Below are 25,890 nucleotides of genomic sequence, written 5' to 3'. Positions count from 1 at the left end.
GTGGTACTACTTAAGTAGTTTTTTGGGGTATATGTACTTCACGTTACTATTTAGATTTTTGACAACTTTTACTTTTACTTCTCTAATGTACTTTTTATTCAATTCATTTTCCCTGACACCCAAAAGTACTCATTATATTTTAAATGCTTAGCAGGACAGAGAACATCCCTGGTCATCCCTAATGCCTCTGATCTGACAGGCTCACTAAACACAAATGCTTTGTTTGTAAATTATGTCTGAGGGTTGAAGTGTGCCTCTGGCTATTCATACATTTAAAAAAAACAAGAAAATTGTGCCATCTGCTTTGCTTAATATAAGGAATTTTGTATTATTCATACTTTTACTTTCACTTTTGATACTTAAGTATATTTTAGCAATTACATTTACTTTTGATACTTATGTATATTTAAAACCAAATACTTTAAAACTTTTACTCAAGTAGTATTTTACTGGGTGACTTTCACTTTTACTTGAGTCATTTTCTATTAATGTATCTTTATTTTTACTCAAGTATGACAATTTGATACTTTTTTGACCGCTGCACATTACTTAGTACCACTCTGCATATTTTGAAGCATAGTGGTGGCTGCATCATGTTATGGGTATGCTTGTAATCGTTAAGGACTGTGGAGTTTTTCAGGATAAAAAATAAACAGAATGGAGCTTAGCACAGGCAAAATCCTAGAGGAAAACCTGGTTCAGTCTGCTTTCCACCAGACACGGGAAGATTCATTCACCTTTCAGCAGGACAATAACCTAAAACACAAGGGCAAATGTACACTGGAGTTGCTTAGCAAGAAGACAGTGAATGTTCCTGAGTGGCCAAGTTGCAGTTTTGACCTAAATCTGTTCAACAATCTATGGCAAGACCTGAAAACAGTTGTCGAGCAATGACCAACAACCAATTTGACAGCTTGAAGAATTTTTTTAAGAATAATGGGCAAATGTTTCACAATCCAGGTGTGGAAAGCTCTTAGACATGTACCCAGCAAGACTCCGAGCTGTAATAGCTGGCAAAAGTGAATTTAACATGTACAGTTGAAGTCGGAAGTTTACATACACTTAGGTTGGAGTCATTAAAACTCATTTTTCAACCACTCCACAAATTTCTTGTTAACAAACTATAGTTTTGGCAAGTCGGTTAGGACATCTACTTTGTGCATGACACAAGTAATTTTTACAACAATTGTTTACAGACAGATTATTTCACTTATAATTCACTATGTCACAATTCCAATTGGTCAGAAGTTTACAAACAATAAGTTGACTGTGCCTTTAAACAGCTTGGAAAATTCCAGAAAATGAGGTCATGGCTTTAGAAGCTTCTGATAGGCTAATTGACATCATTTTAGTCAATTGGAGATGTAGCTGTGGATGTATTTCAAGGCCTACCTTCAAACCCAGTGCCTCTTTACTTGACATCATGGGAAAATCAAAAGAAATCAGCCAAGACGTCAGAAGTTTTTTTGTATACCTCCACAAGTCTGGTTCATCCTTGGGAGCAATTTCCAAACGCCTGAAGGTACCACGTTCATCTGTACAAACAATAGTATGCAAGTATAAAGAACATGGGACAACGCAGCCGTCATACTGCTCAGGAAGGAGACGTATTCTGTCTCCTAGAGATGAACATACTTTGGTGCGAAAAGTGCCCATCAATCCCAGAACAACAGTAAAGGACCTTGTGAAGGTGCTGGAGGAAACGGGTACAAATGTATCTGTGTTTCCACAGTAAAACGAGTCCTAGATCGACAAAAGATGAAAGGCCGCACAGCAAGGAAGAAGCCACTGCTCCAAAACCGCCATAAAAAAGCCAGACTACGGTTTGCAACTGCACATGGGGACAATGATCGTACTTTTTGGAGAAATGTCCACTGGCCTGATGAAACAAAAATAGAGCTGTTTGGCCATAATGACCATCGTTATGTTTGGAGGAAAAGGGGGACGCTTGCAAGCCGAAGAACACCATCCCAACCGTGAAGCACGGGGGTGGCAGCATCATGTTGTGGGGGTGTTTTGCTGCAGGAGGGACTGGTGCACTTCACAAAATAGATAGCATGATGAGGATGGGAAACGTATGTGGATATACTGAAGAAACATCTCAAGACATCAGTCAAGAAGTTAAAGCTTGGTTGCAAATGGGTCTTCCAAATGGACAATGACCCCAAGCATAGTTCCAAAGTTGTGGCAAAATGGCTTAAGGACAACAAAGTCAAGGTATTGGAGTGACCATCACAAAGCCCTGACCTCAATCCTATAGAAAATTTGTGGGCAGAACTGAAAAAGCGTGTGTGAGCAAGGAGGCCTACAAACCTGATTCAGTTACACCATCTCTGTCAGGAGGAATGGGTCAAAATTCACCCAACTTATTGTGGGAAGCTTGTGGAAGGCTACATGAAACATTTGACCCAAGTTAAACAATTTAAACGCAATGCTACCAAATACTAACTGAGTATATGTAAACTTCTGACCCACTGAGAATGTGATGAAAGAAATAAAAGCTGAAATAAATAATTCTCTCTACTATTATTCTGACATTTCACATTTTTAAAATAAAGTGGTGATCCAACTGACCTAAGACAGGGTATTTTTACTGGAATTATAATTGTCAGGAATTGTGAAAATAAGTTTAAATGTATTTGGCTAAGGTTTATGCAAACTTCCGACTTCAACTGTACAGAGCATTTTGTGTAGATAATTGACAAAAAATGGCAGTTAAATCCATTGTAATCCCACTTTGTAACACAACAAATGTGGAAACGTACTTTCTGAAGGCTCCGTATGCTCGCTACATTTTTCCTCTCTGCCTCTCTCTCACACTTCCTCTCCAGCTTCCTTGTTCTATCTTTTTCTCTGTCCCCCCCTCCTCTCCCTTGGGCTTTCTTTTTCTCTTGCTTTTCCTGTTGTGTTTTTCTCTTTCTCTTGCTTTTCCTGTTGTGTTTTTGCATCTTGCATGCTCTAATGCTCCTTATTGATTCGCCCTGTTTGCTCTTTGTGTGGTGAGTTCATTTCACTGGTTCACTGCTCATCTGAGCTGGATTCCTTATAGGAGCTGAGGCACTTATACACACGTGTGTGTGTGTGTGTGTGTGTGTGTGTGTGTGTGTGTGTGTGTGTGTGTGTGTGTGTGTGTGTGTGTGTGTGTGTGTGCGCGTTTTCTTGTGTATGTGTGTGCATGTGAGTGTGTGTGTGTGTTTCCATGTGTGAGCGTGCTTGTGTGTACAAGTGAATACTGTACTCGCGTCCCTGTGTTCATGTGTGTGCTTAGGTTTCTGTGTGTGTTGTAGGGAAGTGTACGTGAGAGCATAGGAGCCAATCAACAAAGATACTGACATCGCGGTCAATAGAACAATGCATTATGGGTTACATTTTCTCTCCATTCCTGCCTCAAATAGTGAAATAAATGTCTTAAATTGTTGCTGCATCAATTTATTCATGCAGATTGCGGAGGTTGAGTAAAAATTTAGACTTTTTGTGTCCTAATTAGGAAGCTATGGGAGGGGGAAGGAGCGCTTAACTGTGCAGTTGTGCCAAGAATCGCAGGCCTAAAAAATATGCCTAGTCCCCTCTCTCCCTTTTGCAAAACCTGCCAATGATGATATATAAGCAAAGAGAAAGCTTGGAAATATTTTTTCTGTTAAATATTTAATGCTTTTGCCAATTTATATTCAGCTCACGCTTCATGGAGTACACATGCCCTTGCACCGACACCCTGCTTTTTGTGTTCCCCTGTTGTTATTATTATAATTTTTTTTATTCCAGTTACACTTTCTTTGAAAGGCCATTTTTAATGAGTAATTATGCCATTTGTTTGACAATGGGTTATGAAAGCTGTGTGCAGTGTTATTAGGCTTACTGTAATGGAACAAGTCACCGTAGTTGCAACTTCACAGAGATCAGTAGTTGTAGTCTAAGCTTATTTTTGAAACTGTAAAAAAGCATGTTCTAAAAAATGTCCTCTGGTTTTCAGACTGGATGTGAGTGTGAATGGAGGTTGTCTGCCAGACATATCCCTCCTGGCGAGATGAGATTAGACCGAAAGTGTGTGTGTGTGTCCATGTGTGTTTGCACGCGTGCGCGAGTGTGTGTGTGTGTCCTTGCCACTCCTTTGTGTACTGAGGCTTAACACCCACTCTCCCAGGTGGAAAGGCTATCAGGAACCCAGAGAGGATGACCTTCCTAATCAGCCCAGCTCAACCCTCCTCTCTGCCCACTGTGCCCAGAGCCCCTGCCAGTCCCATGCCCGTCTAGAGGCCACCCTCTGGGGACAGCTGGTGCCACTGTTCCAGTACCATGGAAGTAGATTGGCTCACCTTGGCTTTTAAAGGAATATTCCACTTAAAACTACAAATTCCTATGATTTACATTGTTAAATAATACTAATACGTGAGAACAATATACGTTGGGAATTTCATTTGCATTTTGTAGTTATAATAAGTTAGGAAGCAACATGTAAATAAAATTGTGGAGATCTGCAGAGTAGAACCCACAATGCAATGCTTTCTCTAGATAGGCTGGCTGGCAAGCTAGAAAATGTATTTAACACAATAATACCAAAGCCAATATCAGCATGTGAAGTAGTTAGCTAGTTGTAAAATCCCTGAAACAAACTGCACTATCAATTTAGGAGTTACACATTCTCCATGTTCAACCTGATAGAGATCGCATTTCTAGCTCAAAGCTGTGCGAGTCAGGTTGCTATGGAAATGTGCATAGGCCCTGCGAGCCTGCATGCAGAGAGACGAGAGGAGAAAACTGCTTTGCATCATGGTAGTTGAATGAAAAATGAAATTCATTGATGGTGCACTGTCCACTTTGAAGACATTTGAACAAAATATATACTTTGTCGTGACTATATAGACTGATGTGTTCTAGACAAGTTTGCCCATACCATCTATTGGCTGATTTGACGATCCGGAGTGCAAGTAATTGTTTTAAAAGAGTTATGAAATGTGATCATTTGTTATCTCCAGTGACGAGAACCTTATCATGATGACGTAGCATGTCACATTTCAATTTTAGGGTGGATTATCCCTTTAAAGAGGGACAGCCAAAGGGCAGCTGTCACTCTGAATGCAGTGGGGATAAAGCGAGAGAGAGAATTGGGATTGTTGTTTTGAAAGGGCATGACTTTCTCCTGTCTTCTCTAACTTCTCTATCCTTCCATGGCTTTCTCCTGTCTTCTCTAACTTCTCTATCCTTCCATGGCTTTCTCCTGTCTTCTCTAACTTCTCTATCCTTCCATGGCTTTCTCCTGTCTTCTCTAACTTCTCTATCCTTCCATGGCTTTCTCCTGTCTTCTCTAACTTCTCTATCCTTCCATGGCTTTCTCCTGTCTTCTCTAACTTCTCTATCCTTCCATGGCTTTCTCCTGTCTTCTCTAACTTCTCTATCCTTCCATGGCTTTCTCCTGTCTTCTCTAACTTCTCTATCCTTCCATGGCTTTCTCCTGTCTTCTCTAACTTCTCTATCCTTCCATGGCTTTCTCCTGTCTTCTCTAACTTCTCTATCCTTCCATGGCTTTTCTTCTTTAACTTCCTTCACTCTCTCTATCTTTCTGGCTGCGGTTCATTCCATACCCTTTTCTCCACAGTGTGCACTTGTTCACTGTAGCTGTTAGATGGTACAGAGTGGGAAGAAACTGTCTAGCCAAGGTTTACACTAATCCAATGATTGTAAATGAATGAGGATTTAAGTCTGCGTCACAGATAGAACAATGAGACAGATATTTCACCGGGATATATAAATGTGAAGCTTCCGCTTGGCTTTTCCAAATATGGTAGTGAGAGGAAGCTCAGTGGCTGGCAGTGGGAGATGATGGAACGCGATGGATTTTGGCCAACATTCTGCAAATTTTCTCACCGATTAAACATTTGATCTCAATAAAATGTTCTGTTCCCAAAACTAGAATATGTTATAAACAGAGTGGACGTTACCCTTGGCCAAAGTTGTAAAAAAAGGTGTTGTTTAGAAGAAGTGCAAAAGCGAATTGAATTATTGCACACACGACTTCACAGAGTAGGCGTTCCCTAACGGAAATATGCAAATGCATGCTGGAACGAGCCAATAGGATCTCACTAGCTCGTGCTTGGCTCTGCCCACCGCCTTGCTTGTTCTGCCCACTAAGACTAATTTGTTCCCACTTAGACCACAGCCCGTTGTTTCATCTTGGTTTAGTTATAAAAAAAAAGAATAGTATAGAATGGCTCCCTCCTCTAATCTCATCTCATCCTCATCTGCTCTGATCTGACATCATTGGATGAGTAGAAGAAGTAATACAGCAGAAAGTTATTTGGATATCAACTCTCACCTATCTGTTTTTAGATTTGTATAAACCAAGGATAGGACCCAAGAGGAGGCCAGTTGGGTCAAAGAAGGGTGAGTGTAGCCAATGTGGAATTGCTAGCTAGTTAGCTATGTGTGCAATAGACTAGCGTCCATCAGACGACATCACCTGCTCAGATACCTAGAAGTAGTTGCTCTCCTATAGCCTTTGTGGGGTGACAGGTAACGCTGCTCGGTGCAAAGTGTTGTTGGCAGCAGAAGGTTGCTAGATCGCTTCTAGTGAGGGATGGACAAAATCCACTCTGTTACAGATGCTGCCTAACTGGCCTGCTACACCAGATGTGAGATGCAGAGCGCGAGTCGCTCCTAACTCATGTCAATTAACCCAGGGCGTAACCAGTGTGGCTGTGCAGCTCCCCTGTAACTCTTCCCCCCTCTGTCTCTGTAGGTGAGGCCCATGACAAGGACATCCAGGTGGTAGAGTTACCCATCGTGGACAGCCTACAACCCCGCCCCCCGTACCTGCCCCTGTCCATCCCGGAAGACCTAGCCCAGCGTCTACACCGTCTCCATGGTGACCCGTCTGTGTGGTGGGTGTCTCAGTTCGTTAAGTACCTGGTGCGTCCTCAGGCCTGGCTGGAGAAGGAGATTGCAGACACCACAGCCAAGCTGGGTTTCAAGCACCCCATCATAGGGTAGGTGGATGCATGCACGTACGCATTAACACACACACACACACACGACACCCAACCTGGGTCAAGCTGGGTTTCAAACACCCCATCATAGGGTAGATCGAATAGTCACTTTAATAACTCTACCTACATGTACATATTACCTCAATTACCTCGACTAACCGCTGCCCCCGCACATTGGCTCTGTGCCGGTACCCATGTATATAGCCCCGCTGTTGTTATTTTACTGCTGCTCCTTAATTATTTGTTACTTTTATTTCTTAATCTTATTTTTTTATATATTTTTTACTGAATTGTTGGTTAGGGTCTGTCTGTCTGTCTGTCTGTCTGTCTGTCTGTCTGTCTGTCTGTCTGTCTGTCTGTCTGTCTGTCTGTCTGTCTGTCTGTCTGTCTGTCTGTCTGTCTCTTCACCTTTACCTCTATCTGGCCTACTTCTTTCTCAGTTTCTTCTGCTGCTAGCTTTTTCTCTCAACCCTCTTGCATTCTTCCTCTCCTCTGTTGACTCGATGAATCATCCTCCTTTCTTTCCCAATCAAACGTTCTCTCTCTCATGTTTTCTGCACCTCTATCCATTCTTTCACCTGCTCCTCTTTTTGTCTTTATCTCATTTATTTCACTCACCTCTTTCTCTATTTCCCCCATATCGCTTTCCCTATTTCCCATCATTGTCTCTCCCATCTCTATTGCTTTGTCTTCTCCTCTCTCCTCACTTGCTCCCTCCATCCCCCCCCCCTGTCACTGGGGAGCCTATTGAAATAAAGTGCTGGTTGGAAAGAAAGTTTCCTCTGCTCCTTTTCTCTTTCTGCTTCCATCTGATAATATAATAAAGTGCCTGAGTACTTGGGGGAGATAGAGGGGGGGGAGGAGAAATGGGTAGGGGAGCAGTTGGGTAGGATTGGTGTTTAGTTGGGGAAAAGGAAGATAGGGAGTGGGGTGTGGGGGGAGAGCATGAAACTGAGGTGAGTGAGTGAGTGAGTGAGTGAGTGAGTGAGTGAGTGAGTGAGTGAGTGAGTGAGTGAGTGAGTGAGTGAGTGAGTGAGTGAGTGAGTGAGTGAGTGAGTGAGTGAGTGAGTGAGTGAGTGAAAGGGGCTAGAGGAGGAATGCGAGAGGGGCTTCGGAGGGGAGGGACCGTATGAGGTATCTCCGAGGACACGAGACGACGTGGGAGTCAGCCGTCTTCCTGCATCCCCACGCTCCTGTGAAAAGCAATGCTGTAGCAGCAGAGCCTCTACCCTCAGTAGGCCTGCAACAAACCAGACTAAAGCATCTAAATGCAGTCGTCAGCACAACCCCAGCCCCAGCTCAGCATCTCACAAGCAGTGGAGACAGCCAGAGAGGAGGGGGAGTGGAGAAGGAGGGAGGGAGGGATGGGGGGATTGATTACTTGCACTCCGTCTGGCACTAAGCGCCCAGGCACGGCCGTATCGTCTGCCAAGGAACGGGCGGCGGGATGAAGGGAGGGAAAGAGGAGAGAACGAGAGGAGGAACAAAACAGGAGGAGAGATGAAAGGAGAGAGAGAGCGGGAGAAGTACAGACAGAGACCATGGCAGAGAGAAGCAGAGAATGGAGAGGCTCGTAGTCAAGAGTCCCACTTATAATCAAGTCTCTTCAGATCAGATAGAGAGAGATGGAAGGAGAGAGTGAGAGATCATGGGAGTGAATATGAAGATATGAACAGAGAGAGAGAGAGAGAGTTAAATAGATGTAGGGAAACAAAGATGTTCACTTTCAGCCTAACGTGCACCTGTGGAGAATCCCTCCCCCACTCTACTCCTCTCCATCCCTCTCTCTCTCTTAATCTCTCGTTCCCTCTATTCTCTCTGATCCAGGAGTGTGTTAGGGTAAATAAAGGTGTTTGTTGCTTCAGTGAGCATCCCGAGGACTGGGCTGACTGATCTCAGGCCAGTTCTGGTAATTAGACACACTGTTTATTATCTCCTTCCTTCGATTTCTCATTCATTCGCTCTCTCTCGCTCTCTCTCTCTCTCTCGCTCTTTCTCTCTCTCGCTCTTTTCTCTCTGCTCTCTTTCTCTCTCTCTCTCTTATTCCCTTTGTCTCTACCTTCTTTATTCTCTCCCTCCAAACCATAGATGCTGGCTTTGTTGTGTTACGAGCGATTAAACAAAGAAAGCACTCAGTTTCACAAACACTTGCAGCACTGGTCTATTATTCGTCCGTTCGCTTCTTTCTCCCGTTCAATCCCCCTTTCTTTCTGACTTTAGTTTTCTGTCATTACTCCTACATTGTGCCACTGGGTATCTCTCTCTTTCTCTCTCTTGCTCTCTCTCTCTGTCTCTCTCTCTCTCTCTCGCTCTGATCAAGGGCACAAAGATGCTGCCAAATGAAGTACAGTATGAAGTAGCTGATAGTGAACGTATTGACTGAAAGTATTTCTCTCTCTCTCTCGCTCCCTCCCACCACCCCCGTCTCTGTCCCTGTAGGGTCCATGTTCGGCGGACAGATAAGGTGGGGACGGAGGCTGCGTTCCACCCTATAGAGGAGTACATGGTGCATGTGGAGGAACAGTTCCAACACATGGCCAGACGTATCCACGTGGACAAGAAACGAGTCTACCTGGCAACAGATGACCCCTCACTACTGCAAGAGGCTAAGACGAAGTGAGTGACAAACAATTCCCTTATAATGAAGTTTCGGTGTGTGTGTGTGTGTGTGTGTGTGTGTGTGGTGCCTCAGCTCCTATAAGGAATCCAGCTCAGACGAGCAGTGAACCAGTGAAATGAACTCACCACACAAAGAGCAAGCAGGGCCAACCAATAGGGACAGGGAGTGGTGTGTAGCGTTTGCGTGTGTGTGTGTGTGTGTTTGTCAGAATCAGAATCCATCAAGAATCAAGTCCATTAATCTCTATTGGCCAGATGACCGGTTGGTGAGGGCCACAGCCCGGGAAGGAAGAAACTTTTCAAGTAGTGGGAAGTTTTGGTCATGGGTGAAGTCGCAAGGAGGGGTAGGTGGAGGAGCATATTGTTTTGGTGATTGAGGGGCCTTTGTGAGGCAGTGAGGGGTCGTCTGCAGTCGGGGACCTTTAGGTTTGAAGTTGGTAATGGTTTTCAGTCCTCTCCAGACAGACAGTCGTGGCTGGAGAACTGTTGCTTTAGCCTGTCTTTGTACTGCTGTTTGGCTGCCCTAATTCCTGAGTGTATATCTTTCTTGGCCTCTCTATAGAGGTCCCTGGTCTTGCTCGTGTGGTCTTCCTCTTTGGAAGAAAGGAGAGCCCTGTGGGCTTCCTCTTTGGCACTGCAGAGAGCCCTAAGCTCACCAGTGACCCATGGCTTATCGTTGCTGTGTGATAGAAAGGTATTTCATGGTATGCAATTCTCCTCACATACACTGATGTAGGATGTGTCTGTGTAGTCGTGTATGTTGGCATTGTTGTCCTTGAATATGTTCCAATCCGTGGTGTCTAGGCAGTCCTTTAACTCCCCAATGGCTTCTTCAGTCCATTTCCGCACCGTATGTTTGACAGGTTTGGCAGTTTTCAGTTTCTGTCTGTATGCGGGGATGAGGTGTAGCATCACATGGTCTGAGTTGCCCAGAGGAGCGTGGGGGACAGTGTGGTATGCCCCTTTAATATTGCTGAAAACATTGTCCAGAATTTGTTATTGGCTTGTTGAACATTTCACCATTTGTTTGTAGCTGGGAAGTTGCTGGTGTGGTTAAAATCCCCCATGATGGTCAAAGTAGAATCCGGGTATTTCCTTTCCACCTCTGTGATCTGATCAGCCTGCAGCTGTTGTGATGTGTGTGCACACAGGTGCTCGGCGTGATGTAGACTCTGGAAAGCATGCTTTAGACAGAATAGTGAAACACACATCATCTTTGGATTTACTGGACTGCTCCGGGATCAGCCCAGTTCAGCTGGAAGCCGGCTAGATCCACAACGGTGTCGGGAATTGAGGCATTTAACCATAAAAAAGAAAGCAGAGGTGAGAGAGAAGTCCTTTTTTTCTCATCATCAGAAGTTGTAGCTCGTCGGATTTGTTGGCGAGTGAACGCACATTGGAGAGGGAGATGCTGGACAAGGGGCACGGAGTCCTCACCTTCTGAAAGGCACTAGAGTCCCAGCTCCTGTGTCTCTGTCCCACAGTCCCATAACCTCGGTTTGAAATCCGACTCGAAATTGGGGTAGTCTTCAGTAGTATATCGTTGGATGATAACAGAATTTCAGGACAAAAACCAGCTGGTAATATGTCCCTAATATTCGTTAGCCGTTCTGGGTGAAATCCACATTTTGTTGCGATCCATAAGGGAACATACAAACAAGTAAACACCCGAGCAGTGACCAAAACACTGTGGCTGATTGGCCGTTTCCGAAATCTTTCTTGACTACTACTTACTAAAACTGCATAGTGTATACTAATCGTACTAGATAAAACATACTGTTTCATTAAAATGAATGCAGTAAGCAACAACTATCAACCTTTTTGGTAGCAAATCCCCTAATTATCAGCTGATGATCAGTTGTTGTCAAACACACGTGGGTCTGAAAAGATGACTCTCCTCCTCGATAGTTTGCAGCGAATTCTACTAGATGAAAAGTCTACATGAGTATGACATCCTGGCATTCAAAGCATACTTAAATTTCTAAATTTCACATAAAACAAAATGTTTTCGCATACCCAGAATGCCTACTATTTACAACGCAGGTACGGGTATTCAGACACGGCCATTGTGTTTTTGTTTGTATGTAGAAGCCCATGTGGGTAATAGTGTGTATGTCCTACAGGTACCCTGACTATGAGTTCATCAGTGATAACTCCATCTCGTGGTCAGCCGGCCTGCACAACCGCTACACCGAGAACTCTCTTAGAGGAGTCATCCTAGACATACACTTCCTGTCCCAGACCGACTTTCTGGTCTGCACCTTCTCCTCACAGGTAGGTGTACCACATCCCAGGGGTTCTCAAAGTGGGGTGTCTGCGAAAGTACTACGGGGTGTCCTTGGCTAAAGCAAAAAAAAAAAAAAGTTATATTATTTTTATGAATATTACTAACAGTAACAGATTAAACAAATTATGGCCAAGGGATCTGTGGAATATGTTTAGAGGGTGTAATACAATACAATGTAATATTATTAATGTGCAATTTATATTCTTAATCATGTGCAACATGGGCCTGGGAGGCACCCAGGGATATTGGTATCCTCAGTACTCCACCAATTCTACATTTTTCAACTCAATCCTTCTTAAAATCCCTCAAAATTATATGTTTTTTTGTACATAAACGCACTGTAATTGAATCTTTAAAACTGCAACGTTTTCTCTCTGCCTCATGGTAGAGTGAGTAAACTCGCAGGAAATTAGCTTGAAAACTGAATTCATTCTCTTCGATGCAACGAGGCGAGCCTTTAAAATGTTCCTTCCCAGGGCCCGAGACTTGATTCTTACAGCCATGCACTGAAGTCATAGTAAAACTCCTTGTATGCTATTTTAATGATTATGAGGGGGTCCCAAAAGGTTTGAGAACCCCTGCCATAGCCAACACAACACCCTTTATGGGAGTATAAGGTATATTATTCACTGATCTATACGGTTACAAACCTGAATAGCCTACTCCTACTGTCATTGTCATGTTAAACAATGACCATAGGAGATGGCAAGACAACAAATAGATCTGGGACCAGGCAACTTTTTCATCTGAACAAATCTAAATAGTCAAGTCCACATAATGTACAGTGCATTCGGAAAGTATTCAGACCCCTTGACTATTTCAACATTTTGTTACGTTACTGCCTTATTCTAAAATTGATTAAATTGTTTTTATCCCTCATCAATCTACACACAACCTCATAATGACAAAGCAAATGCAGGTTTTAAGAAATGTGAGCAAATTTATAAAAAATACAGAACTGAAATATTACATTTACATAAGTATTCAGACCCTTTACTCAGTACTTTGTTGAAGCACCTTTGGCAGTGATTACAGCCTTGAGTCTTCTTGGGTATGATGCTACAGGCTTGGCACACCTGTATTTGCACAATGGCTAACCGGGCTATCTGCATTGTGTCCCGCCACCCGCCAACCCCTCTTTTACGCTACTGCTACTCTCTGTTCATCATATATGCATAGTCACTTTAACCATATCTATATGTACATACTACCTCAATCAGCCTGACTAACCTGTGTCTGTATGTAGCCTCGCTATTGTTATTTTTCAATGTTTTTTTACTGTTGTTTTTATTACTTTACTTACCTATTGTTCACCTAATACCTTTTTTGCACTGTTGGTTAGAGCCTGTAAGTAAGCATTTCACTGTTGTATTCGGTGCACGTGACAAATACACTTTGATTTGATTTGGAGAGTTTCTCCCATTCTTCTCTGCAGATCCTCTCAGGCTCTGTCAGGTTGGATGGGGAGCGTCGATGCACAGCTATTTTCAGGTCTCTCCAGGGATGTTCGATCGGGTTCAAGTCCAGGCTCTGGCTGGGCCACTCAAGGACATTCAGAGAATTGTCCTGAAGCCACTCCTGCATTTACTTGTCTTGGCTGTGTGCTTGGGGTCATTATCCTGTTGGAAGGTGACCCTTCGCCCCAGTCTGAGTTCCTGAGCGCTCTGGAGCAGGTCTTTATCAAGAATCTCTCTGTACTTTTCTCTGTTCATCTTTCCCTCCATCCTGACTAGTCTCCTAGTCCCTGCAGCTGAAAAACATCCCCAGCAGCGTGATGCTGCCACCACCATGCTTCACCGTAGGAATGGTGCCAGGTTTCCTCCAGATGTGACACTTGGCATTCAGGCCAAATATTTCAATCTTGGTTTCATCAGACCAGAGAATCTTGTTTCTCGTGGTCTGAGAGTCCTTTAGGTGGCTTTTGGCAAACTCCAAGCAGAGTTTGGCCGGGTGGCCAGCACTAGGAAGTGTCTTGGTGGTTCCAGACTTCTTCCATTTACGAATGATGGAGGCCACTGTGTTCTTGGGGACATTCAATGCTGCAGAAATGTTTTGTTACCCTTCCCCAGATCTGTGCCTTGACACAATCCTGTCTCAGAGCTCTACGTCTCAGAGCTCTACGGACAAAAACCAACCTCATGGCTTGGTTTTTGCTCTGACAAGCACTGCCAACTGTGGAACCTTATATAGACAGTTGTGTACCTTTCCAAATCATGTCCAATCAATTGAATTTACCACAGGTAGACTCCAATAAAGTTCTAGAAAACATCTCAAGGATGATCAATGGAAACAGGATGCTCCTGAGCTCAATTTCGAGTCTTATAGCAAAGGGTCCGAATACTTCTGTATTTCAGTTTTTTTGCTTAAACATAAACGGAACAAGTTCCACAGACATGTGACTAACAGAAATGGAATAATGTGTCACTGAACAAAGGGGGGGTCAAAATCAAAAGTAACAGTCAGTATCTGGTGTGGCCACCAGCTGCATTAAGTCCTGCAGTGCATCTCCTCCTCATGGACTGCACCAGATTTGCCAGTTCTTGCTGTGAGATTGTTACCCCACTCTTCCACCAAGGTGCCGGCAAGTTCCAGGACATTTCTGGGGGGAATGGCCCTAGCCCTCACCCTCCGATCCAACAGATCCCAGACGTGCTCAATGGGATTGAGATCCGTGCTATTTGTTGGCCATGGCAGAACACTGACATTCCTGTCTTGCAGGAAATAATGCACAGAACGAGCAGTATGGCTCGTGGCATTGTCATGCTGGAGGGAAGGGTACCACAGGAGGGAGGAGGATGTCTACCCTGTAACGCACAGCGTTGAGATTGCCTGCGACTCGTCAGTGAAGAGCACTTTTTGCCAGTCATGTCTGGTCCAGCGACGGTGGGTTTGTGCCCATAGGCGATGTTGTTGCCGGTGATGTCTGGTGAGGACCTGCCTTACAACAGGCCTACAAGCCCTCAGTCCAGCCTCTGTCAGCCTATTGCGGACAGTCTGAGCACTGATGGAGGGATTGTGCATTCCTGGTGTAACTCGGGCAGTTGTTGTTGCCATCCTGTACCTGTCCCGCAGGTGTGATGTTTGGATGTACCGATCCTGTGCAGGTGTTGTTACACGTGGTCTGCCACTGCGAGGACGATCAGCTGTCCATCCTGTCTCCATGTAGCGCTGTCTTAGGCGTCTCGTAGTACGGACATTGCAATTTATTGCGCTGGCCACATCTGCATTTCTCATGCCTCCTTGCAGCATGCCTAAGGCACGTTCACACAGATGAGCAGGGACCCTGGGCATCTTTCTTTTGGTGTTTTTCACAGTCAGTAGAAAGGCCTCTTTTAGTGTTCTAAGTTTTCATAACTGTGACCTTAATTGCCTACCGTCTGTAAGCTGTTTGTGTCTTAACGACCGTTCCACAGGTGCATGTTCATTAATTGTTTATGGTTCATTGAAGAAGCATGGGAAACAGTGTTTAAACCCTTTACAATGAAGATCTGTGAAGTTATTTGCATTTTTACGAATTATCTTTGAAAGACAGACACCTTGAGATAAAAAAGAGGTTAAAAAAAAGATTTGATTAAAGATTTTATTAGGCCTTAATGCTATTAGCCTATATAAATGCATTGAATAAAAGATTAACTACATGGAACAACAGTCTCTCTCTCTGTCCTATATCTGAGAGATATAAAAAAAATCAGGAAACATTTTCTTTTTTTACACGTATTTAACCCCTTATTTTTGTCACTAAACAGTCTCCATATATACTTCCATTCATTGTTTTTCAACCGGTAACAGGGGACCTTCAGACGAATCTTGTGAGCACTGTGGGCGTCCTAGATCAAACAACCAACACGCATGTGTTCGTGAGAGTCTCACCTTACCACAGAAGGGTCATATTAGTGTTCGGACGCTACAGACAGAAGTTGGCAGATCGGCTGTACCGATTTCAGACAAGTCCCAAGACACTTGTGGGGGTCGTAGAGCAAAACGGATAACACTATCGTGTTTGTGAGAGTCTCATCTTTCCATCGAGTTTGTAGGCCAAGCCGTTTCTGACGCAACAGACGGTTTTGTGAGAAGACCGATTTTTGGGATGTCTCATGGTCTGACAAACACCACTCTAGATATGTCACCTTTCACCGCAGATGTGGAAGTGCGACATATGGAGTGGATCGATACGCCTCCAATGCATATTTTTATGAAATGTATTTATTATGCTAATTCGATATCCGTGGGGGCGCGGAAATTGACCTTAGGGGTTTAAACTTTTTTAAAGTCACCATGGGACTCATGATGAAATCACAGAGTGGTTTCCTTCCTCTCCATCAACTGAGTTAAGAATACTTGAATACTCATTGACTCAAGACATTTCAGCTTTTCATTTTTCCACTTTGACACGATGGGGTATTGTGTGTGGGCGGGGCCGATAGAGATGGTTGCCTCGCTTCAAGTCCATAGGAAACGATGCAGTAATTTGTCTTTTTATGTATTATTTCTTACATTGTTAGCCCAGAAAATCTTAAATGTTATTACATACAGCCGGGAAAAACTATTGGATATAAGAGCGAGTCAATACGACTTTCCCGAAGTGGATCCTTTGTTCGGACCTCCACCCTGGACATTGGATCTAATCCCAAGAGGCCGACCCAAAACAACGTTGTCGCCGCAGGAGAGGCAGACGGAGCGGCCTCCTGGTCAGACTTAGAAGGCGAGCAACCATCCACCGCTTTCGAGGTTATTACTCGCCAATGTCCAGTGTCTACACAACAAGTTGGACGAAATTAGGGCACGAGTTGCCTTCCAAAGAGACATCAGAGATTGTAACATGCTCTGTTTCACGGAAACATAGCTCACTCGGGATATATTGTCAGAGTCGGTACAGCCACCGGGTTTCTTCATGCATCGCGACGACAAACATCTCTCTGGTAAGAAGGGCGGGGGAGTATGCCTCATGATTAACAACTCATGGTGTAATCATAACAGCATACAGGAACTCAAGTCCTTTTGTTCACCTGACCAAGAATTCTTTACAATCAAATGATGACCGCGTTATCTCCCAAGAGAATTCTCTTCGATTATAGTCACAGCCCCCCCAAGCAGATACCTCGACGGTCCTGAAAGAACTTCACTGGACTCTATGTAAACTGGAAACCATATATCGTGAGGATGCATTTATTGTAGCTGGGGATTTTAGTAAAGCTAATTTGAGAACAAGGATCCCTAAATTCTACCAGCACATTGATTGTGGGTAGCTGTAACCACTAGGGTAGCCTAGTGGTTAGAGTATTGGACTAGTGATCGAAAGGTTGCAAGTTCGAATCCCCGAGCTGACAAGGTACAAATCTGTCGTTCTGCCCCTGAACAAGGCAGTTAACCCACTGTTCCTAGGCCGTCATTGAAAATAAGAATTTGTTCTTAACAGACCTGCCTAGTTAAATAAAGGTCAAATAAAAAAAATGTAGTACCCGCTCGAGCAAAACACTGGACCACTGCTACTCTAACTTCCACAATGCATACAAGGCCCCCCGGCCCTCCCTTCAGCAAATCTGACCATAACTCTATCTTGTTGCTCCCTTCCTATAGGCAGGAACTAAAACAGGAAGCGCCTTTGCTTAGGTCTATCCAATGCTGGTCTGACCAATCGGATTCCACACTTCAAAATTGCTATGATCACATGGACTGGGATATGTTCCAGGTAGCCTCAGACAATAACATTGACGTATTTGTTTATAAGGAAGTGCATAGAACATGTTGTACCCACTGTGACTATTAAAACCTTCCATAACCAGAAACCGTGGATTGATGGCAGCATTCGCACAAAACTGAAAGCGCAAACCACTGCATTTAATTATTAAGGCGACTGGAAACATGACCGAATTCAAACTGCCACAGGCAATCAAAGAAGAAAAGGGTCAGTATAGAGACAAAGTAGAGTTGCAATTCAATGGCTCAAACATGAGACGTATGTGGCAGGGTCTACAGACACTAGCCCTGTCTTCACTAGCCGCATCCTCAGAGCATGCGCAGACCAGCTGGCTGGTGTGTTTATGGACATATTCAATCCCTATCCCAGTCTGCTCTCCCCACATGCTTCAAGATGGCCACCATTGTTCCTGTTCCTAAGAATGCTAAGGTAACTGAACTAAATGACTATCGCCCCATAGCACTCACTTCTGTCATCATGAAGTGCTTTGAGAGACTAGTCAAGGATCATATCACCTCCACCCTATCTGATACACTAGACCCACTCCAATTTGCTTACCGCCCCAATAGGTTCACAGACGATGCAATCGCCATCACACTGCACACTGACCTATCCTCTCTGGACAAGAGGAATACTTATGTAAGAATGCTGATCAGTGACTACAGCTCAGCATTCAACACCATAGAACCCTCCAAACTCATCATTAAGATTGAGACCCGGGGTTTTGACCCCGTCCTGTGCAACTGGATCCTGGACTTTCTGACGGGCCGCCCCAGGTGGTGAAGGTAGGAAACAACATCTCCACCCTGCTGATCCTCAACAGTGGGGCCCCACAAGGGTGCTTTCTCAGCCCTCTCCTGTACTCCCAGTTCACCCATGACTGCGTGGCCATGCACGTCTCCAACTCAATCATCAAGTTTGCAGACGACACTACAGTGATAGGCTTGATTACCAACAACGACGAGACAGCCTACAGGGAGAAGGTGAGGGCCCTCGGAGTGTGGTGTCATGAAAATAACCTCTCACTCAACGTCAACAAAACAAAGGAGATGATCATGGACTTCAGGAAACAGCAGAGGAAGCACCCCCCTATCCACATTGACGGGACAGTAGTGGAGAAGGCGGAAAGTTCCTTGGCGTACACATCACGGACAAACTGAAATGGTCCACCCACACAGAAAGCGTGGTGAAGAAGGCGCAACAGCGCCTCTTCAATGTCAGGAGGCTGAAGAAATTTGTCTTGTTACCTAAAACCCTCACAAACTTTTACAGATGCACAATCGACAGCATCCAGTCGGGCTATATCACAGCCTTGTACGGCAACTGCACCACCCTCAACCGCAGGTTCTCCAGAGGGTAGTGCAGTCTGCACAACGCAGGACACCTACAGCACCCGATGTCACAGGAAGGCCAAAAAGATCATCAAGGACAACAACCAACCGAGCCACTGCCTGTTCACCCCGCTATCATCCACGAAGGCAAGGTCAGTACAGGTACATCAAAGCAGGGACCGAGAGACTGAAAAACAGCTTCTATCTCAAGGCCATCAGACTGTTATACAGCCATCACTAACATAGAGAGGCTGCTGCCAGCATACAGACTCAAATTACTGGCCACTTTATGGATTTAATGGATTTAATAAAAGGTATCACTAGTCACTTTAAATAATGCCTCTTTTTAATAATGTTTACATATCCTACATTACTCATCTCATATGTATATACTGTATTGTATACCATCTATTGCATCTTGCCTATGCCACACGGCCATCGTACATCCATATATTTTTATGTACATATTCTTATTCCATCCCCTTACATTTGTTTGTATAAGGTAGTCGTTGTGAATTTGTTAGATATTACTGCACTGTCGGAACTAGAAGCAGAAGCATTTCGCTACACTCACATTAACATCTGCTAACCATGTGTATGTGACCAATACAATTTGATTTGATTTGATAACACAACAAAAATTGGAAAAAAGTGATGGGGTATGAATACTTTCTGAAGGAACTGTACTTCCTGTTTCCTGTATCTCTACTTACTATTTTCTGTAGCTCTACTTCCTGTTTATACCTCCTGTATCTCTTCTTTCTGGTTCCAGGTGTGCCGCGTGGCCTACGAGATCATGCAGACACTGCACCCGGATGCCTCCTCCTTCTTCCACTCACTAGACGACATCTACTACTTCGGGGGCCAGAACGCCCACAACCAGATCGCCATCTACCCCCACCACCCCCGTAGCCCCGAAGACATACCCCTGGAGCCCGGTGACGTCATCGGCGTGGCGGGGAACCACTGGGATGGCTACTCGAAAGGGGTCAACCGTAAAATGGGCCGCACCGGCCTCTACCCATCCTACAAAGTCAAGGAGAAGATCGAGACCGTGAAGTACCCCACGTACCCCGAGGCAGACAAGCTGCTCTCAAACTCCCAACAGAAGTGAAGAAGAAAGGGAAAGATGAAAATAAAATAGAGAAAGAGACTTTGAATCAGTGATAGAACAGGGGGAAAGAGGGGAAAAAGATGGTAGTGTTTAGGCTGCACTGAGAGTGTGTGTGTGTGTGTGTGTGTGTGTGTGTGTGTGTGTGGGGGGTCTGTAAATTATGGAATCTTGCAGCTGGCACTACATCGTCCCTGTGCACACAGATTATGAAGAAAAGTATCAATCAAACATTGATTTCAAACGAACCTGAAAACAATTAAACGCCCGTAGCCGACAACGTGGACTGGGAATGGAACTAGCCAATCGGGTCGAGCCTTGGATCAAGGGCTGAAAAACTATTATAAACTGGAAGAAAAAAACTTGTTTTCATTTTTATTCAATTATTTTGGTGGTTTTAATTCTATTCTTGCCTTATTTTTTTCTCTCCTGTGTTCATTAAATGTACTGTATCTTGTATCTTCCTCTTGCCATATTCACTCACTGCGTTCCTCCCCTCTCCTTTCGCTCCAATGGCACTGTCCTACATCTTGTCTTTCATGTGCAATTCCTTTTATAACACCTTTAATGTGCTTTTTAACAAGTGATTTTAACGTGTGTGTGTGTGTGTCTGTTTAGGGGGCATGACATGGTGCCTGTCATCAGTGAGCGGCGTCCTTATGTCCTTATTTCTGACTGAATAGTTGTGTTGTGCTCAATGAGACTGGTGGTGACAGTTGGACCCTTAGCAGGAACTTACAACAATGAAACGTGAACTATGGTGACCAATAGTGAAGATTGATGATGGTGAACAATGTTGAACAATAATACTCTATGGTGACCTATGATTACCTTTGAACTATGATGACCTATAATGATCTACGGTGAACTACAGTGCACACAGGAGCACTCTTTAGGCTCACCAAACAAAGCACTCCACTGAGCTAATGTCCTTTTGACATCGCTACGTCCATCTGTTTGTTTGTTGTATTTTTTTGTTTGTTACTAACATTACTGTTGGAAATATATGAGGGGGGAAAAAAAGAGATGCCTATGTTGAAATTGATAATGCTATGTCATAAGAGGTTTGTAATCGACCGTGATGAAGAACTTTGTCATAGCTTATGTTCTGGGGGCATTTTCTTTGATAACAACCACTGATCGAATAAACTTGAGAAACTAAGTGGCACTTGTGTTGTCCCACTCCATCTACATTAAAAGGAATCCAAAATGATTCCACCTCTACCCTCAAAACCCCCCCAAAACTCCTTATGAACGATGTTGAATGATGTTGAATAAATGTGTTATGAAGGTTGTTATGGATGATACTGCTACTCCCACAAAGGTTGATATTTATTGTTCAATGTGAACCTACCAGGAATGTCGATGTCCCAAATCAAGATGGCCTCCTAGTCAGGTGACCTATCACCATCAGCTGACCAGTCACCTAACCTCATCAAGATGGCAAACATTTTATGGTTTGACAGCCATCAGAGGACTTCATCCAGTATGTGTTCGTGACATGAGTGTTATGTATGCCTTAACCCTTCAAGTAAAGTGTCATCCCTTTTCCTTTAGAAGAAAGGGTCCAGCCAGAGCCAAATATTTAGAGAGTTGGGACAATGCAGTTTCTGTCTGAACGTTTCGAGAGCGCTACATTCTCCTCCGTAGCCATTGCTTAGTGATAACTGACGCTTCCGTGTTGTGCTGTTTATTCTGAACGTTTTCTAAACCAATGAAGATGTCCATTTGTTGACACTACAATAATATATAATATATATATACACACAGTAAAGACTTGGATACACATGATCCTGAATGCTAATCAATAAAAACGTCTATTAAATTCACTGCTCTGTTTTGCTTGTTTACAGTGGGTCATTTCATAGGGAACTGTCGGAGGCGCTATCTTATTGTTGCATCACCAAAATGTTGAGAATAATAGCAATAAAATGGCGTCCGTTCTAGAAGTTGTCCAAACTCTCAAAATATATGGCTCTGGGTCTGGCGGCACTGACGGCCAAGGCTGTCGATGCCCCTTTGTGTGGCCGTAATGCCCACTAAAAAAGATCCGTGCTTTGCTGCCAAAGTGGCAATTGTGCCCTTGGGCTGAATATAATAATTCCCTTCTCACGGCTGCCAATCACCGTTCTCCTAAGCGTCTCTCACTCATATCGCTCTCTCAGATATCTAAATTGAACTCTGTGAAGCATTTATTTGGGCTGCAATTTCTGAGGCTAGTAACTCTAATGAACTTATCCTCTGCAGCAGAGGTAAATCTGGGTCTTCCTTTCCTGTGGCGGTCCTCATGAGAGCCAGTTTCATCATAGCGCTTGATGGTTTTTGCGACTGCACTTGAAGAAACTTTCAAAATGCTAGACATTTTCCGGATTGACTGACCTGTCGTTTCTCTTTGGTTATTTGAGCTGTTCTTGCCATAATATGGACTTGATTTTTTACCAAATAGGGCTATCTTCTGTATACCACCCCTACCTTGTCACAACACAACTGATTGGCTCAAACATGTTAAGAAGGAAAGAAATTCCACAAATTAACTTTAAAAAAAGCACACCTGTTAATTCTCCCGGCTGCCAATCACTGTGCTCCTAAACGCCTCTCACTCAAATCGCTCTCTCAGAAGCAGGCTACAAGAGAAGACGGACACATCGGGGATGCAACAGCATCGAATTCCCGAGGCGCTTGTTGAAGATATTAGAACTGTCCACATTTACTTTTCGTAAGCCAACACGATGAGTAGGCCTGACGAACAACAAAAGTACTGGCCTATGTCAATCTACTATCCCAAATAGTACAAAAGTCAACCTTTTCTATTAGTCAACTTGTCCTTCTGCACGAGAAATAAATATTTCCAACATACTCTGGGATAGTTGTGGGACGCGACAGATCCCAAAAGAATTCAACCACTATAGCCTACATACAAATACAAATGAAAATGTACAAGCAATGAGGCTGACGCAACAGATCAGAATGTTTAGCTTAAAATATTGATGAACTATTAGGCTATTTCTTCATTATAAATGCAGCAATGCGCACAAGGCGGTAGGCTATACGCTCAAATGATCCAAAATGCAATTAACGGAAGTGCACTGCAAATGCGAGCGCTTTCATATGAGAGAGTTTAACATGACTGGACAACGAAAAAAAGTTGCGAACATGAGATAAATAGGCTACTAGTTTCAATGGCATATGAGGAAGTGTTTTATAAAAGAATCCCCTTAACATTCTGTCGGAACATGGTAAAACATGCGTCATAAAATGGTTTTAAACAATTACGTTTATATTCTCTAAATGTTAACTGCCTCTACTCAGATTGCAAGGTGGGTGAGGTTGCAGTGCACTGGCCTTTCTCTCCTATCTGGACTAACAGTGCCTCAAGTATGTCGACAGAATCCAGCCTTCAGCTGTTAATAATGATCCTACTTTAAATTTGTCAAACAAGACTGGTGTTTAGCATATATATATATATATATATATATATATTATATATATATATATAGCTAAACTATATATATACTGTATATACAGAATATATGTAATTAAAATTCTAATTAAAGTTTGGCTACATTTTCAGGTGCCTCATATAAACATAAGTGTATGTACTGTAAATGTACATAAATAATTAGGCTACATGTCGAAGTGTAGGTGATAGCCTACGAGCAGTGGATACAGCCTGTCATGTCCAGACCATGCTGACATGAGGCACCTGAAAATGTAGCCAAACTTTAATTAGACTTTGAATGACATATACAGTACCACTTGAAAGTTTGGACACACCTACTTTTCCAGGGTTTTTCTTTATCTTTACTGTTTTCTACATTGTAGAATAATAGTGAAGACATCACAACTATATGGTAACACATGGAATCAAGTAGTAACCCCAAAAAGTGTGAAACAAAGCAAAATATATTTTATATTTGAGATACTTCAAAGTAGCCACCCTTTGCCTTGAGGAAAGCTTTGCACACTCTTGGCATTCTCTCAACCAGTTTCATGAGGTTGTCACCTGGAATGCATTTCAATTAACATGTGTGGCTTTTTCAAAGTTAATATGTGGACTTTCTTTCCTTCTTAATTCGTTTGAGTCAATCAGTTGTCTTGTGACAAGGTAGGGTTAGTATACAGAAGATAGCCCTATTTTGTAAAAGACCAAGGCCATATTATGGCAAGAACAGCTCAAATAACAAAAGAGAAACGACAGTCCATCATTACCATTGAAGTTCAGTCAATCTAGAAAATGTCAAGAACTTTGAATGTTTCTTCAAGTGCAGTCGTGACCATCAAGCGCTATGATAAAACTGGCTCTCATGAGGACCACCACAGGAAAGGAAGACCCAGAGTTACCTCTGAAGCAAAGGATAAGTTCATTAGAGTTACCATATCCTCAGAATTGCAGCCCAAATAAATGCTTCACAGAGTTCAAGGAACCGACACATCTCAACATCAGCTGTTCAGAGGAGACCGTGTGAATGAGGCCTTCATGGTTGACTTTCTGCAAAGAAACCACTAGCTAAGGACACCAATAATAAGAAGAGACATGCTTGGACCAAGAAACACAAGCAATGGACATTAGACCATTGGGAATCTGTTATTTCACCCACCTTGCAATCTGATGAGTCCAAATCTGAGATTTTTGATTTCAACCGCCATGTCTTTGTAGGTGATCAGATGATCTCCGCATGTGTGGTTCCCACCGTGAAGCCTGGAGGAGGTGGTGTGATGGATTTCTTTAGAATTCAAGGCACATTTAACCAGCATGGCTACCACAGCATTCTGCCATTCCATCTGGTTTGCGCTTAGTGGGACTATAATTTGTTTTCAACAGGACAATGACCCAACACACCTCCAGGATGTGTAAGGGCTATTTTACCAAGAAGGAGAGTGACAGAGTGCTGCATCAGATGACCTGGCCTCCACAATCACCCGACCTCAACCCAATTGAGATGGTTTGGTATGAGTTGGACCGCAGAGTGAAGGAAAAGCAGCCAACAAGTGCTCAGCATATGTGGGTACTCTTTCAAGACTGTTGGAAAAGCATTCCAGGTGAAGCTAGTTGAGAGAATGCCAAGAGTGTGCAACGCTGTCATCAAGGCAAAGGGTGGTTACTTTAAAGAATCTCAAATATAAAATATTTATAAACACTTTTTTGGTTACTTACATTTACATTTTACATTTTAGTCATTTAGCAGACGCTCTTATCCAGAGTGACTTACAGTAGTGAGTGCATACATTTTCATACATTTCATACGTTTTTTTTTTTTTCCATACTGGTCCCCCGTGGGACCATGATTCCATGTGTTATTTCATAGTTTTGATGTCTTCACTATTATTCTACAATATAGAAAATATTTATTTTTTTAAACTTGAATGAGTAGGTGTGTCCAAACTTTTGACTGGTACTGCATATATATAGGCTAAACACCAGTTTTGTTTGACAAATTTAAAGTAGGATCATTATTAGCAGCTGAAGGCTGGATTCTGTCAACATACTTGAGGCACTTTTAGTCCAGATAGGAGAGAAAGGCCAGTGCACTGCAACCTCACCCACCTTGCAATCTGAGTGGAGGCAGTTAACATTTAGAAACTATAAACGTAATTGTTTAAAACCTGAACGTTTTTTGTCATTTTATGAGGCATGTTTTACCGACAGAATGTTAAGGGGATTATTTCATAAACACTTCCTCATATGCCATTGAAACTAGTAGCCTATTTATCTCATGTTCTAAACTTTCAGTTTTCAAATCAATGTAATTGGCTATTTTGGTTGATGGCCTTGGTGCCCTGGCAGATTGGGCACCTCTTGAAGGCCAAATGGCTTTGCCCCTAAAATCACACATTTCCAGCCCTGGTCCAGCTATAAACCAATT

At 43.3% G+C, this 25,890-nt stretch overlaps 1 protein-coding gene across 2 annotated transcripts in view; it reads left to right on the top strand.

Annotated features, from left to right (window-relative positions):
• Positions 1–21,188, top strand: part of LOC106571665 (alpha-(1,6)-fucosyltransferase) — a 150,578-nt gene extending 129,390 nt beyond the window's left edge. For both annotated transcript variants that reach the window (XM_014144979.2, XM_014144980.2), the window contains exons 7-10: positions 6,734–6,980; positions 9,420–9,596; positions 11,723–11,873; positions 19,688–21,188. In XM_014144979.2, the coding sequence (XP_014000454.1) occupies positions 6,734–6,980; positions 9,420–9,596; positions 11,723–11,873; positions 19,688–20,029 (917 nt within the window). In that variant the 3' untranslated portion in view covers positions 20,030–21,188. The remainder of the gene's footprint in view (positions 1–6,733; positions 6,981–9,419; positions 9,597–11,722; positions 11,874–19,687) is intronic.
• Positions 21,189–25,890: the final 4,702 nt, after the last annotated feature.

Source organism: Salmo salar, chromosome ssa15 (genome assembly GCF_905237065.1).
Source record: "Salmo salar chromosome ssa15, Ssal_v3.1, whole genome shotgun sequence".
Taxonomy (NCBI): Eukaryota; Metazoa; Chordata; class Actinopteri; order Salmoniformes; family Salmonidae; genus Salmo; species Salmo salar.
Note: the sequence above shows the minus strand (reverse complement) of the source record. Positions and strands in the feature narration are given on the sequence as shown.